The 15,861-nt window shown below is 38.7% G+C and overlaps 1 protein-coding gene across 5 annotated transcripts in view; it reads left to right on the top strand.

Annotated features, from left to right (window-relative positions):
- The window catches only part of ELMOD1 (ELMO domain containing 1), an 84,185-nt gene extending 76,020 nt beyond the window's left edge, over window positions 1-8,165 (top strand). For all 5 annotated transcript variants that reach the window (XM_020879367.2, XM_020879361.2, XM_020879363.2 and 2 more), the window contains one exon: window positions 6,773-8,165. In XM_020879367.2, coding sequence (XP_020735026.1) covers window positions 6,773-6,945 — 173 coding nt within the window. In that variant the 3' untranslated portion in view covers window positions 6,946-8,165. The remainder of the gene's footprint in view (window positions 1-6,772) is intronic.
- The last annotated feature ends 7,696 nt before the right edge of the window (window positions 8,166-15,861 follow it).

The following is a 15,861-nucleotide window of genomic DNA, read 5'->3' as shown; positions in this document are numbered from 1 at the left end:
GTCATGTATGGATGTGAGAGTTGGACTGTGAAGAAAGCTGAGTGCCGAAAAATTGATGCTTTTGAACTGTGGTGTTGGAGAAGACTCTTGAGAGTCCCTTGGACTGCAAGGAGATCCAACCAGTCCATCCTGAAGGAGATAAGTCCTGGGTGTTCATTGGAAGAACTGATGCTGAAGCTGAAACTCCAATACTTTGGCCACCTCATGTGAAGAATTGACTCATTGGAAAAGACCCTGATGCTAGGAGGGATTGGGGGCAGGAGGAGAAGGGGACGACAGAGGATGAGATGACTGGATGGCATCACCGACTTGATGGGCATGAGTTTGAATAAACTCTGGGAGTTTGTGATGGACAGGGAGGCCTGGCGTGCTGCGATTCATGGGGTCGCAAAGAGTCAGACACAACTGAGCAACTGAACTGAACTGAACTGAAAGAAATAGAAACAATGCAGAGAGAAGAAAATTTTAGAGATATGTATCAATAATATCTCCAGGAGATAAGAGAATTGCTACTGTGGTCTATGGCCATACCACCCTGAACACGCCCGATCTCATCTGATCTTGGAAGCTAAGCAGGGTCAGGCCTGGTTAGTACTTGGATGGGAGAATGCTACTGTGAAACAAGAACAAGATGCCATAGAATGAGCATTCGAAGAATAAAAGAGTACTCTTAGAAATTAAAAATCAGATTACATAAATGAAACCTTGAGGGAGAATTAGAAGATAAAGCCAGAAACTCTTCCAGAAAGTAGAACAAGAAATATAGATGGAAAATAGAAAAGAAAGGTCGAAAGGACCATTCTTAGACGTCTATAATAGAAGGGCCAAAAAAAGAACAGTGAAACTAAGGGGAGTGAATCAAAGTAATAAATCAAGAAAAATATTCACAGCTGAAGGATGACTTTATATTTCAGCTAGTAAGAACTAGTGTAACAGATTAAAATGGATTCACACTCAGGTCCATATCATTATGAAATTTTATGACTTAGGGAAGAAGTGATTCTAAAAATTTCCAAGTCTGTCACATAAAGACTTGAGAATTAAGATGGCATTGGACTTCTCAACAGCAACATTTTATTCCAGAAGATAGTCGAATAACATCTTCTAACATTTGAGAATGTTATTTAAAATCTAAGGAAATATAGTTTCCAATTTAGAATTCTATAACCAGTCTAACTTACTAATTAAGTGTGGGAATAAAATAAACACATTTTTTTAAGTGCAAGGTCTTAAACATTTTACTTTTTTGTATCTTTATAAGGAAGCTCTTGAAGGATATATTTCCACAAAATAAGAGAGCAATCCTTACAGGAATAAGTGGGGTCCAGAAAGCAGGAGATCTGTAAGGGAAGAGAAGAGAATCTTCAAAATGAAGGAAGTAAAAAAACCAAGCAATGGAAAATATGTTATTTAGAGCTATGGAAGTCAGTAATCAAAGAATCAGCTGAATGAATTGAAATGTTGTTTATTTAAGGAAGCAGGAATTAGGATACATGCATGCCAGTGTTCATTGAAGCACTATTTACAGTAGCCAAGGAATGGAAGCAACCTAAATGTCCATCAACAGATGAATGGATAAAGAAGATGTGATATGGACAGATATATAGATACACACATGCATATATGTATACACACACACAATGCAATATTACTCAGACATAAAAAAAAATAATGAAATAATGCCAATTATAGCAGCATGGATGGATCTAGAGATTATCCTACTAAATGAAGTAAACCAGGGAAAGACAAATATCATATGACATTGCTTTTATGTGAAATCTGAAAAAATACAAATGAACTTATTTACAAAAAAAAAGATAGACTGACCCACAGAAATGAAAAACAAACTATGACTACTAAAGGGGAAAGGTGGGGAGGTTAAATTAGGAGGTTGGGATTTACATATACACACTATACAAAAATAGATAATGAAGAAGGACCTACTGTATAGCACAAAAGTATACTGAATATGTTGTAATAATCAAAAAGGGAAAGAATATGAAAAAAATAGATATACATATGTATAACTGAATTATTTGGCTGGACACCTGAAACTAATACAACATTGTAAATCAGCTGTACGTCAATCAGTTCACTGACTATGCTAAAGCCTTTGACTGTGGATCACAAGAAACTGTGGAAAATTCATCAGAGATTGGAATACCAGGCCATCTTACCTGCCTGCTGAAAAACCTGTATGTAGGTCAAGAAGCAACAGTTAAAACTGGACATGGAACAATGGACTGGTTCCAAATTTGGAAAGGAGTAGGTCAAGGCTGCACATTGATATTGTCACCCTGCTTATTTAACTTCTGTGCAGAGTACATCATGCACAATGCCAGGGTGGATGACTCATAAACTGGACCCAAGATTGCCTGGAGAAATATCAACAACCTCAGATATGCAGATGATACCACTCTAATGGCAGAAAGTGAAGAGGAACTAAAAAGAGCCTCTTGATGAGGGTGAAAGAGGAGAGTGAAAAAACTGACTTGAGACTCAACCTTCAAAAAATTAAGATCATGGCATCTGGTCCCATCATTTCATGTAAATAGATGGGGAAAAAATGAAAGTGGCACATTTTATCTTCTTGAGCTGTAAAAATCACTGCAGATGGTGATTGTAGCCACAAAATTAAAAGATGCTTGCTCCTTGGAAGAAAAGCAATGACAAACCTAGACAGTGTATTAAAAAGCAAAGACATCACTTTGACAACAAAGATCCATAGAGTCAAAGCTATGATTTTATCAGTAGTCATATATGGATGTGAGAATTGTACCATAAAGTAGACTGAACGCCAAAAAAATTAATGCTTTTGAATTGTGGTGCTGGAGAAAAAGACTCTTGAGGGTCCATTGGACACCAAGGAGATCAAACCAGTCAATCCTAAAGGAAATCAATTCTGAATATTCATTGGAAGGACTGATGCTAAAGCTGAAGCTTCAGTACTTTGGCCACCTTATGTTAAGAGCCAATTCACTGGAAAAGACCCTGATGCTGGGAAAGATTGAGGGTAGGAGGAGAAGGGTAACAGAGGATGAGATGGTTGGATAGCATCAGAATTCAATAGACATGAGTTTGTGCAGACTCTGGGAGATAGTGAAGGACAGGGAAGCCTGGTATGCTACAGTCCATGGGGTCACAAAGAGTCAGACACAACTTAGCAACTGAACAGCAAAAATGTGCATGACTTGAATAAAAAAGCAAATTTTAAAATACTTACATTTTAATGACTTATTAATGGAAAGTGGAAGCCCCTTACATTTGTGGTTACAGCTCTTACTTTGACAACTAGGTGATTATATTTACTTCTATAATAGAGGAACTAGGCCTCTTTAGAAGAAGCAAACTGTGCCCTGGATTTTTTATTCCTCTATCAAACATAATCAGTTTTGCACATCTCCTCTTTAATATTCTTGCAGTTACCTGTGTCCTTATGTATGTTTCTGTTGTGTACTAATCAAATGCAGTGAAGCAAAACCAGGACACAGTCAGGCAACAACAAATTTGCTGCAGTCCTGGGTTGGAAAGGCAAGTTTGTATTTCAAACAGGCATTTCATCTAGGTGAAAGAATATAAGAGCTCTATCATTTTGACTTTACAGTATTCAGTGAGCACTGACTGCACTGCCAAGTCAATATGCTATGAAAATTACATTCAATCTAAAGCTCCACTGAACATGCAGCTGCATTGGAATGAAATAAGATTAGGTACAATGAGAGAAGGAAGTACAATGGCCAGAAGAGAAAAAAGAATTAGCTTTTCTTTGACCTTCAAAGAAGGAACTATACACAGGAATAATAACCAGAAGAAGAGAGTCCACTGGAAAAGGCAGTTCATTTCATGTCTTAGCTTCCAGCTATAACTGTATGATTGTATACCATCTGTTTAAACCCACTGTCCTCATCTGTAAAATGTAGACTTATCTGCATTTCCTATTCTATAAAACTGTTGTGAGAATTAAATAAGAGACTGTAAGCAATAGTCTGGCTTCTCTTTCCTTCCTCTGCTCTCCATGTCATTATGTTAGCTTCCTTAGCTAGCAAATCATTATCTGAAATTTTCTGCCTTGGTCCCTCTCCAAAAAACTGAGAGTTGGGGAGCATGAAACTTTACCATTTCCTTGTATCTGTTACATGTTTGTTAATTAACAGATGAGCCAACTGATGAGTAAGCCAAATTGATTTGTGAACACTCTGTAATGTTATATAAATTAGTGAAGGTTTATGATTATAATACATACCCTGGAAGCCAAGCCACCATTTTCACAATTTGATTAGAATAATGTTACAGTGTCTAATTATTTTTCTGATGTGGTAGAGGAAGAAAGTCCCACGGAATCAGTTTGCAAGATTTACAGCTTGACTTTTGTAACCTTGAGAGAAAGAAGAATGGTGTTAGATTATTAACAACCCCTCCACCTTCAACTCTTATTCTAGTCATTTAAACCTTTCAAAATGTTTTCCAATAGTTGCATGTAAAGCAGAAAAATGTTGAAACCAAATGGGTTTGTATTCTTCTAAAACCCTGTGCTGTCCTAGAGTGAGTGAAATTCTCAGTGGAAAAGTGAATTCCTCATTAAAGAATTTTTCACAGTGCCTGTTTATTGTCAAGAGTGGTAAGTAATGCAAAGCTAGTGGAGGTGATGGTATTCCTGTTGAGCTATCTCAAATCCTGAAAGATGATGCTGTGAAAGTGCCGCACTCAATATGCCAGTAAATTTGGAAAACTCAGCAGTGGCCACAGGACTGGAAAAGGTCAGTTTTCATTCCAGTCCCAAAGAAAGGCAATGCCAAAGAATGTTCAAACTACTGCACAATTGCATTCATCTCACACACAAGCAAAGTAATGCTCAAAATTCTCCAAGCTAGGCTTCAACAGTATTTGAACAGTGAACTTCAGATGTTCAAGCTGGATTTAGAAAAGGCAGAGGAACCAGAGATCAAATTGCCAACATCCACTGGATCATCGAAAAAGCAAGAGAGTTCCAGAAAAACATCTGCTTTATTGACTATGCCAAAGCCTTTGACTGTGTGGATCACAACAAACTGTGGAAAATTCTTCAAGAGATGGGACTACCAGACCACCTGACCTGCCTCCTGAGAAATCTGTATACAGGTCAAGAAGCAACAGTTAGAAATGGACATGGAACAACAGACTGTTTCCAAATAGGAAAAAGAGTATGTCAAGGCTGTATATTGTCACCCTGCTTATTTAACATATATGCAGAGTATATCATGCGAAATGCCAGGCTGGATGAAGCACAAGCTAGAATCAAGATTGCCAGGAGAAATAACCTCAGATATGCAGATGACACCACCCTCATGGCAGAAAGTGAAGAACTAAAGAGCCTCTTGATGAAAGTGAAAGAGGAGAGTGAAAAAATTAGCTTAAAACTCACCATGCAGAAAGCTAAGATCATGGCATCTGGCCCCATCACTTCATGGCAAATAGATGGGGAAACAATGGAAGCAGTGACAGACTTCATTTTTCTGGGCTCCAAAAGTCACTGCAGATGGTGACTGCAGCCATGAAATTAAAAGACACTTGCTCCTTGGAAGAAAAGGTATGACCAACCTAGACAGCGTATTAAAAAGCAGAGACATTGCTTTGCCAACAAAGGTCCATCTAGTCAGAACTATGGTTTTTCTAGTAGTCATGTATGGATGTGAGAGTTGGACTCCCTAAGAAAGCTGAGCGCCGAAGAATTGATGCTTATGAACTGTGGTGTTAGAGAAGACTCTTGAGAGTCCCTTGGACTGCAAGGAGATCAAACCTGTCAGTCCTAAAGGAAATCTGTCCTGAATATTTTTTGGAAAGACTGATGCTGAAGCTGATGTGAAGAACTGACTCATTTGAAAAGACCCTGATGCTGAGAAAGATTGAAGGCAGGAGGAGAAGGGGACGATAGAGGATGAGATGGTTGGATGGCATCACTGACTCAATGGACATGAGTTTGAGTAAGCTCCGAGAGTTGGTGATGGACAGGGAAGCCTGGTGTGCTGCAGTCCATGGGGTCACAAAGAGTTGGACACTACTGAGTGACTGAACTGAACTGAACTGATTCACATTTCAGTTCTAAATATGATAGAAGAAGGGCATAGTGGGGAAGCAGAATACAATAAGTAGGTTCTCATATCAAATACTTATCAGTTATTCCAAAATATCCCCAATCTAGACATTTTTGAGACAAAAAATTTGAATATGAAATTATGGTTCAAAGCAAAAATGTCTTATTAACAATTTCATGTAGTTTAATGACCAGTCTGTATTGTTCAGAGTTGATTTATAGTTTTGATTGTCTCATAATAGTCAGAATGCAATTGCTTGACTTGTCAGGGTAATTTAAAACTTTATTCAAATCAAATTTCAAGAGAAAAAGGGCTGAGTGGAACACTTTTGAAATATCAGACCATTATGTTAATTTAACTAGGAGGGGAAGAATGAAGTAGTTACTGTCTACCTTTCAGAATATGTTCCAGATGTTTTTCATACTCTAGAAATGGCAGAATTGATTTTTCTTCCTCTTCTAGAAGAGTGAGAATAATTCTGGGACCAAGTACAAAAATCTTGTAGATTGGTAGCTTCTACTTGCACTAGTTTTAAAGAATAATTTTTAACAGTAGTAGTTATTGCATTTTGATCTCATCTTTGTGCTTCAGAGTTGCTGATACTTGGTTTGACATCTCTTTCAGCATTCAGGGTGATTTTGAATAAGATTAAGGATTTTTTCTTCCTCTTGCATTCTTGTCACTTGTCTTATCTCTAACAGGTTATTTGATGCACGAGTTTCATAAGTTTTGGATTGAAGAGGACCCTCTGGACATAATGGAATTTAATCGTGTGCGGGAGAAATTCCGCAAGAGGATCATAAAACAGCTGCAGAATCCAGACATGGCATTGTGCCCACACTTTGCTGCCTCAGAAGGTTTAATCAACATGTAGTCACCCACACTTGTTTTAATGGATACCCCGGAACACTGCCTCATTATTGTGTTAGATCTCTGCTTAGGTCCCAGCTCATGCCCTGAATGCACTCAGTGATTGTATGCATGCCTTTTGTTACAGTGTTTGCATATCTTGGTCATAATTACCAGATCCCCAGATACCACAGTTTCTGGAGTATCTGCCATCCAGTGACTGCTCATATTGTGGCATCATGCAGTGTTACATACATCTTGCCTTGACATCCAGTATGGAGAGAGTTTTCTATTTTTTTAAATTGTCTTCCTCTCACTCATAATTGAGCATTGAAGAATTGTATTTCTCTAGCTGTATTTTATATGTAAAAGATTTAGCTGAATCTTGTTCTGTGAAAGCCTTTTAATTTATTGATATGTTTTGTGACTACAGCTGCTAGCTCTTCAGACCAGGTTCATGCTTGGACCTCATTCCAATAAAGTATAAGACTTTAAAATGATACAAACAGACACATGATAGGATAAATCATTATTACAAACACCACTGCACTTCATGAAAATGTAACAAGGCTTACAGGAAGCAAAATTTAGGTAGGTGTTGTTTTTGTCTGAAGTACTGCAGAATTATATTGTAATTTACCCCCAGTTGTAATTGTGGCATAGTCATCTGGACATCATATTATTTTATTCTCATAATTTTACTGGCTTGGATGCCTAAATATGTTTATGATGCTTCAGCCTCAGAAAAGAAGTACGCATACTGCAAATGCTGCAAAAGCTTTTTCACTGCCTGCCTCTTGCTGAACTCAAGTTAAACCCAGGCCCTGTTCTGATCCAAGCATCTTTGCTTGGGGCACTGAGTGCTGGCTGGTTTGTTGTTTATGTCAAAAAGTAATATTAAAAAAAATTTTTGCAAGAAAATGTGTTGCAAGAGAAGAACCTGACTTATGAGACTAATGGCCCTGTCTTTTATCAGTGGAAGAAGTAAATTGCTTGGCAGGGGAACAAAATCAAATCATTTCGAAACTGCTTAAGGTCATTTTAAAAACCATGATTTAGTTAAGAATTATGATTATAGTCTGTTGAATAGTATTTTACCATGGCATTTCATCCCCATGGTATTTTATACCTTCTGACTATCAATTTTAGTATTATTAGACATTTGTGTAATCATTTGCTTATTTAAGTGAATTTTGAGTACGGCCTAACTCAGTTATGAATAAATTACATGTCATTCTACTATAATGCATAGTGGATTTCATTTTAATATTTTTGTGTTTGTACACCTTCTGAATATGCAAATATGTGGGTGGGTAGAATGTCAAAGACTGACAACCTGAAGTTAAATATAAATCATGCCATTGTTCAGAATAACCAGGTATGAATTACAGCGTGTTATGTCTGAGAGAGTGCTTTTATTTAACTAACCTTGAGGCCTGATGTTGCTATAATGAATGAATAAGATCCAGCTTTTTCTTTGCAACTTCCTTTAAAGCCTGATTTCTCTACTGTTAGCTGATATAGAAGATATTAAGGTGGTTGTTGTTTCCTAGTCCATTCTAGCTCCTCTAGGATTTTCTGTCCTTTCCCTTTCAGCTGTGTGCCAAGTGGCAGGATTTTGCATTGCATCTTATATACCTTTGTGCCCTTTCTTAGAATGGAAAAGGGAAGGAGTTGATTTATTGCATGATATATATGATGAGTAGTGACAGGAATATATATTCCTCTTAAGAATAAGTCAGAATTCGTAAACCTGGTAAATGATCTGTTTTGGGAGCCCTGAGTTTCCATCACAGCTGTCACTGTTATATATGAAGGTGTTATTCTCTTTTCACGCCACATATATGCATTGTCTCTTCCTATCCAGTATGGTCATGTGTCACTAACATGGCTTGATAATGTATGGTATTTAACCAGCTCATGTCTCTTCTGTAAGGCAGAGATCAGTTCAGGTCAGTCGATCAATTGTGTGTGACTGTTTGCAACCACACAGATTGCAGCATGCCAGGCTTTCCTGTCCATCACCAACTCCCAGAGCTTGCTGAAACTTATGTCTGTCAAGTCAGTGATGCCTTCCAACCATCATCCTCTGTCATGCCCTTCTCCTCCTGCCTTCAGTCTTTCCCTGCATCAGGGGTCTTTTCCAATGAGTTAGTTCTTGTATCAGGTGGCCAAAGTTTTGGAGTTTCAGTTTTAGCATCAGTCCTTCCAATGAATATTAAGGACTGATTTCCTTTAGGATTGACTGCTTTGATCTCCTTGCAGTCCAAGGGACTCTCAAGAGTCTTCTCCAACACCACAGTTCAGAAGCATCAATTATTTGGTGCTCAGGTTTCTTTATAGTTCAACTCTCAGATCCATACATGACTACTGGAAAAACCATAGCTTTGACTAGACAGACCTTTGTCGGTAAAGTAATGTCTTTGCTTTTGAATATACTGTCTAGGTTGGTCCTAACTTTTCTTCCAAGGAACAAGCGTCTTTTAATTTCGTGGCTGCAGTCACCATCTGCAGTGATTTTTGGAGCCCAAGAAAATAAAGTCTGTCACTGTTTCCATTGTTTCCCCATCTATTGGCCATGAAGTGATGGAACCAGATGCCATGATCTTAGTTTTCTGAATGTTGAGTTTTAAGCCAATTTTTTCACTCTCCTCTTTCACTTTCACTAAAGAGGCTATTTAGTTACTCTTCGCTTTCTGCCATAAGGGTGCTGTCATCTGCATATCTGAGGTTATTGATACTTCTCCTGGCTTGTACTTCATCCAACCTGGCATTTCACATGATGTGCTCTGCATAGAAGATAAATAAGCAGGGTGACAATATACAGCCTCGACATACTCCTTTCCCTATTTGGAACCAGTCTGTTGTTCCATGTAGAGTTCTAACTGTTGCTTCTTGACCTGCATACAGATTTCTCAGAAGATAAGGTGGTCTGGTAGTCCCATCTCTGGAAGAATTTTCCACAGTTTGTTGTGATCCACACAGTCAAAGGCTTTGGTGTAATCAATAAAGCAGAAGTAGATGTTTTTCTGGAACTCTCTTGCTTTGTCGATGATCCAACAAAAGTTGGCAATTTGATCTCTGGTTCCTCTGCCTTTTCTAAATCCAGCTTGAACATCTGGAAGTTCACAGTTCACGTACTGTTGAAGCCTAGCTTGGAGAATTTTGAGCATTTCTTTGCTAGCATGTGAGATGAGTGTAATTATACAGTAGTTTGAGCATTCTTTGGCATTGCCTTTCTTTGTATTGGAATGAAAACTGACCTTTTCCAGTCCTGTGGTCTCTGCTGAGTTTTCCAAATTTACTGGCATATTGAGTGTGGCACTTTCACAGCATCATCTTTCAGGATTTGAAATAGCTCAACTGGAATTCTATCACCTCTACTAGCTTTGTTCATAGTGATGCTTCCTAAGGCCTACTTGATTTCACACTCCAGGTTGTCTGGTTCTAGGTGAGCATGCACACCATCGTGGTTATCTGGGTCATTAAGATCTTTTTTGTAGAGTTCTTCTGTGTATTCTTGCCACTTCTGCTTAATATCTTCTGTTTCTGTTAGGTCCATACAATTTCTGTCCTTTATTGTGCCCATCTTTGCATGAAATGTTCTCTTTGTACCTCTGATTTTCTTGAAGAGATCTCTAGTCTTTCCCATTCTATTGTTTTCCTCCATTTCTTTGCATTGATCACTTAGGAAGGCTTTCTTATCTCTCCTTGCTGTTCTTTGGAACTCTGCATTCAGATGTATATATCTCTCCTTTTCTCCTTTGCCTTTAGCTTCTCTTCTTTTCTCAACTATTTGTAAGGCCTCCGCAAACAACAATTTTGCCTTTTTGCATTTCTTTTTCTTGGGGATAGTCTTGATCACTGCCTCCTATACAATGTCACAAACCTCCGTTCATCAGGCATCTGTCCATCAGATCAGGCAGAGATAGTTGATGGTAGCAAAGCTAGGAGCTTTCCCTCCCAGCTCCTTGAATGATTTCTCTCTGTTGTTTCTTAACATGACTACACAATTTTAGGATGAACAGACTCTGCCGTTTCTCCTTCTAGTTCTAAGTATTATTAGATTTCTTGTTCACACCTCTTTGTGAAAGATGTATTCTATCCTGTCATATGAAGTGAGGTGTGAAAAAAAAGGGGGAGAAGCATTCAAAGGCATATTTTAAAGTGTTATGTGCTGTGTGTTTTTCCCTTGAACATTTTTAGCTTGCTTATAGTTACTCCATTGAACAAGGGTCAACCGCTTAAAATGTAAATTATGTAGCATGCCTTTACCAGGTTTTTCAAAACACTAGTTGCTATGATAAGAACAGTTTGCCCAAGAAAGAAAACTTTTTGAAGCATTATTTCTGAAAATTGTGACTTCAATCTGATTTCCCTTCTCACAGTTCTTGTCATTGTAGTGAAAAAAAAATATTTTTTGCTTGGTCACCCACCATCTTTACTATTTGAATTGAAGCTTAAATATATACTAACCTGAAAGATAGGTCTGGAAGATACATCTTCCAAACCAGGGTACTTCTGAGAGAAAAAGAGGAAGTTGTTAATTTCTTTAGGACAGTAGGGTGAACTGGGACAATTTGCGGAAACTGAGATATTAGGTGACTAAGAGTGACAAAGAGACAGACATAAGCAGGAATCATCCACTCAGTGCTCAATTAGACAAATGCAAACTAACTTCACTTTCTAACCTCTGGCAGGAAAGATACATCATAGGGACATAGACATTTTGATATCTAATGTACTACCCCAAAATCTTAAGACACAACAGAGATAAGGGCTTGGTCTGAACTGAAAGGTCAGCTGAACAGGCTGGGTTTATAGGAAGTCAGAAATGGGGAAACAAAATCCAGCGACCAAACTTCATGGTGACAAACTATCTTGGTCCATAAACACAGAGGGCCAGATCCACACTGAACAGGAATGAGGAGGGGACCAAGGTTGCTGGAATGTAGAGCTAGGGCATGGGAGGTGGAGGGAAGAAAGAAGAGGCAGAAAGGAAAAGTGCCAGCCAAGCCCAGAGGCACATCTAGGAAGCTGAGCTACAGTGACACATGCTTCATCCAAGCAATGCCTCTGACTCTTCAGGGAGCTTGACAGAAGTGACTGCTCTAATCCAGAAACAAAATGGCAAAAAAGCAGGACAAAGTATAATATCAAGTCCTATAAGATGAAAGAGATTCTGGTATGGATTCCATTCCAAGAATTACCATTTAGTGAGTGTTGCTGCCACGTGCCAGGACTGCTAGTCTTTCCCGTACATTATTTCATTTTCTCAACAACATGCAAAGTGAGATTGTTTGCATGCTTGTTTTGCTAGGCAAACAAGCTTAGAGAATTTAAAAATATTACCAGAAGTTTCAAGAGAAAGAAAATCACAAGGAAGTATTACCTCATACCTGTTGGAATGGTTATTATCATAAAGAAAAGAAATAACATGTATTGGTGAGGATATGAAGAAAAGGAAATCCCTTGTGTGCTATTGATGGGAATGTAAATTGGCATAACCACTGTGGGAAACAGTACAGAGATTCCTAAAAATAGAACTACGCTAGGGTCCAGAAATTCCACATTTGGATATTTATCCAAAGGAAATGAAAACACTAATTCAAAAAGATACATGCACCTCCAGGTTCATTGCAGCATTATGTATAATAGCCACATCATGAGATTAACCTAAATGTCCTTCGATGGATGGATAGGTAAAGAAAACATGATATATTTATATACACAATGGAATATTATTCAGCCATGAGGAAGAGGGAAATCCTTTCATTCATAACAACATAGATGGATCTTAAGTCAGAGAAAGAAAGACAAGTACCATATGATCTCACTTATATGTGAAATCTTTTTTTTTTTTTTTAAGTAACTTTTAGATACAAAGAACAGATTGGTAGTTGCCAGAGGTATGAGGTATGGGCTGGGCCAAATGTGTAAAGATAGTCAAAAGGTAATAAATGAATAAACAAATAAGTAGCATCACATAGTGAAGGTGGTCAAAAGACAATAGATAGATCATAAATACGTAAATGATAGATAGAGCATAGCAAGATCTTGAACCCAGAGCCTTAAATGCTGACTTAATCATTATGCTATCTACCTAGTTGGAATTATTTTCCACTGTCAAGGGTATATTATAAACATGTAGATTATATACATATATATATGCCCAAATTATAGTACAGTATACATAAATAACATCTCTTGCTCAGATGTCTGTAGGATAAATTCATACTTTATCATACTATCCCTCAGAACTTGCCATATTTTTGGTATTTGAATTTCTTCCTTGATACAGAAAGAACAGTTCCAACAGGATTGTGAACTCATCTCCAGATCCTTTCTTCCTCCAAGAGCAATAGATACCGGTGTACCTCCTTCTGGCCCTGCGGTGGAAAACCTCAGCAAAGTGCCCTTGCAGGGCCTGACTGCAGTATATTCAGTCTAGGAGCTATAGAGCATCATGTGGAAAAAGAAATTTATAGAACTTCAAAGATGTGAACTCTTTGTAAATAAAACATTCCTTTTACTTCAAAGATTCTTGTGTCCCATGACCTGACATAGCCTCTAGAATGCTACTACTCATAGGCACCTTAATATGTGTGATGTCATCTGTTAACAACACTGGGATACTTCACAGAAACCAAGGGGTAGGGTTGCAAAAAATGTTAACTTCAGTTCAGTTCAGTTCAGTTCAGTCACTCAGTCGTGTCCGACTCTGCGACACGATGAATCGCAGCACACCAGGCCTCAATGTCCATCACCAACTCCCGGAGTTTACTCAAACTCCTGTCCATCGAGTTGGTGATGCCATCCAGCCATCTCATCCTCTGTCGTCCCAGATGTTGACTTAGTACCTTTCTATTATTTTATCTATTATGTACCTAGCATTGTGTCTTGCAAAGAGACTATAGAGGAAAGTTGATGGCAGCTAGAAAAGTGTGGCAAAGAGATGAGAAAGGTGAGATTAAATTTGTAAAACAACAGTTAAGCCCCCTCTGTCATGCAAGGTGAATCAAAGACAGGATTGGGGGTTAGGGGAGTCCCTTCATGGTGGATCAGTGCCTACCATGCAAGAGCTTGAATGAATTCCACAGCATCCCAAGACATGGGTTTGGAATAGACTCTCCTAGGGAAATTTCAAAGCAAGTATTAGTAAGAGAAAAAAATGGTGTGAGTGCTTCCCATTGTCCCAAGGCTGCCAGGGCCTGTGTGCTGTGCCAGACGCACTGTCAGTCTGGGTTCAGGTGAAGAGCTCCTGCACATCTTTTCCTCTTCTCTTTGGGGGCAAACCTAAACCACACCTTGGCAGAGGGAATGATCTGATAGGTGCACTCTGTAGGCAGGCAGTCTGGATCTGGCTGCCAGCTGCTCTATCCCTGCAGACTTCGGGGTCTATGGGATGTCACCATAAGGAAGGAAATCTCCAGTCCTCAGGGAGGCTGAGCTTGCATGTAGGTCCTTCTGCTGGGAGAAAGAAGAGCAGATGTTTTCTCCCAGAAGCCCAGAGAGAGCTGTGAGTTATTTTTTGCCAAATCTCATATCACACCCATACACTTATATTGTAGGTGTATTAGCTCTTCTGTGCAAATCATGTAGCAATTACTGAGGAATAGAAACATCAACAGCCTGAAGCGGTATGATACCAAGAATTTTGTAATCCACTTTTGGTCAAGTTTTTACTATTTCTTCAGGGTACACTAGGAAAAATCTGCAGGCAGAAGATCCATATTCCAGTTTCTGTGCTGCTAGCCTCATTAGGCTAATGACTTACCCTCTCAAAGTTGGCTTACCATCTGTAACAGAAAAATAATAATGGCAGCTCCCTTTCAGATTACTGTAAGAGTAAAAATCAAGTAAACTATCATTAATTAAAGTACTTGGGAAGCTCCAAAGTACCAATTAAACACATTGATAGTAATTATGGTACTAATTATGTCTAATTATGGTTGGCTTTTATCCATTTGGTTTTTGGCTGTGAGCTCACTCTAACAGAAAATTAAGCTATAAAATTTGTCCTTGTATCCAGTGTCCTCATCAATTTTATTCAGCAAGCATTTGTTGAGAACTTATTTTTGTATCAGGGATTTGCCAACTCTGGGAATCAAATGGAAAAGAAGATGGTGCTATTGATCTCATGGAACTCATAGACTAAATCTACTGCCTTGCTTCTTGCTCTAAAAAATACTGATCTGGTCATTCTCCACTGAAACCTTACAAGGTTTAGTCTCAATTGTTGATAGTTTAGAAGTAAATCAAACACTTCCTTTGCTTTCCCTCAACTTACTTTGTCAATATAACTTGACACTGTACCCGCCTCTAACAAAGGACTACATGTTTTGTTGTCGTTACCCAGAGGCACAAACAGGAGTTAGTATAGAGTAAGTGGAAAGTTGTTATGGACTGGATGTTTGTGTCCTTCCAAATTCCTGTGTTGAAATCCTAACCCTCAAGGTGATGGTATTAGGAAGTGGGATCTTTTATCACCTTTGGTGGTAAAACTCATAAATAGGATAAGAGCCCTTATAAGAAAAGACAGAGAGCTTCCTTTCTCTCTCTCTCCCTTTCTCTGCCCTTTGAGGATACAGTGAAAAGATGGCCATCTACAAGCCAAGAAGACAGTCCTCACCAGACACCAAAGCTGCACCTTGATCTTGACTTTTCAACTTCCAGAATTGTGAAAAACGAAAGTTTTCTGTGTAAGCCACTCATCCCACAGTATTGTTATAGCAGCACCCCAAAATTAAGACATCAATGCGGATACAGGTCCCAGGTGAATTGCCAGCCCTCCCACTCCAAATACTTCTTGAGAAGTTTCCCACAGTAGCCAAAGCTGCAGCTACCCCAGATGCACACACCCCCTGATGGCCATTCTCAAAGAGTTTCCTTCTTTCAAGGTGTCAGTCAGGGTGGCTAGCTTCCTACATGCTGGAGAAGA

This window comes from Odocoileus virginianus, chromosome 10, assembly GCF_023699985.2.
Source record: "Odocoileus virginianus isolate 20LAN1187 ecotype Illinois chromosome 10, Ovbor_1.2, whole genome shotgun sequence".
Classification (NCBI taxonomy): domain Eukaryota; kingdom Metazoa; phylum Chordata; class Mammalia; order Artiodactyla; family Cervidae; genus Odocoileus; species Odocoileus virginianus.
The sequence above is the reverse complement of the archived record's forward strand: the minus strand, read 5'-3'. Positions and strand labels throughout refer to the sequence as shown.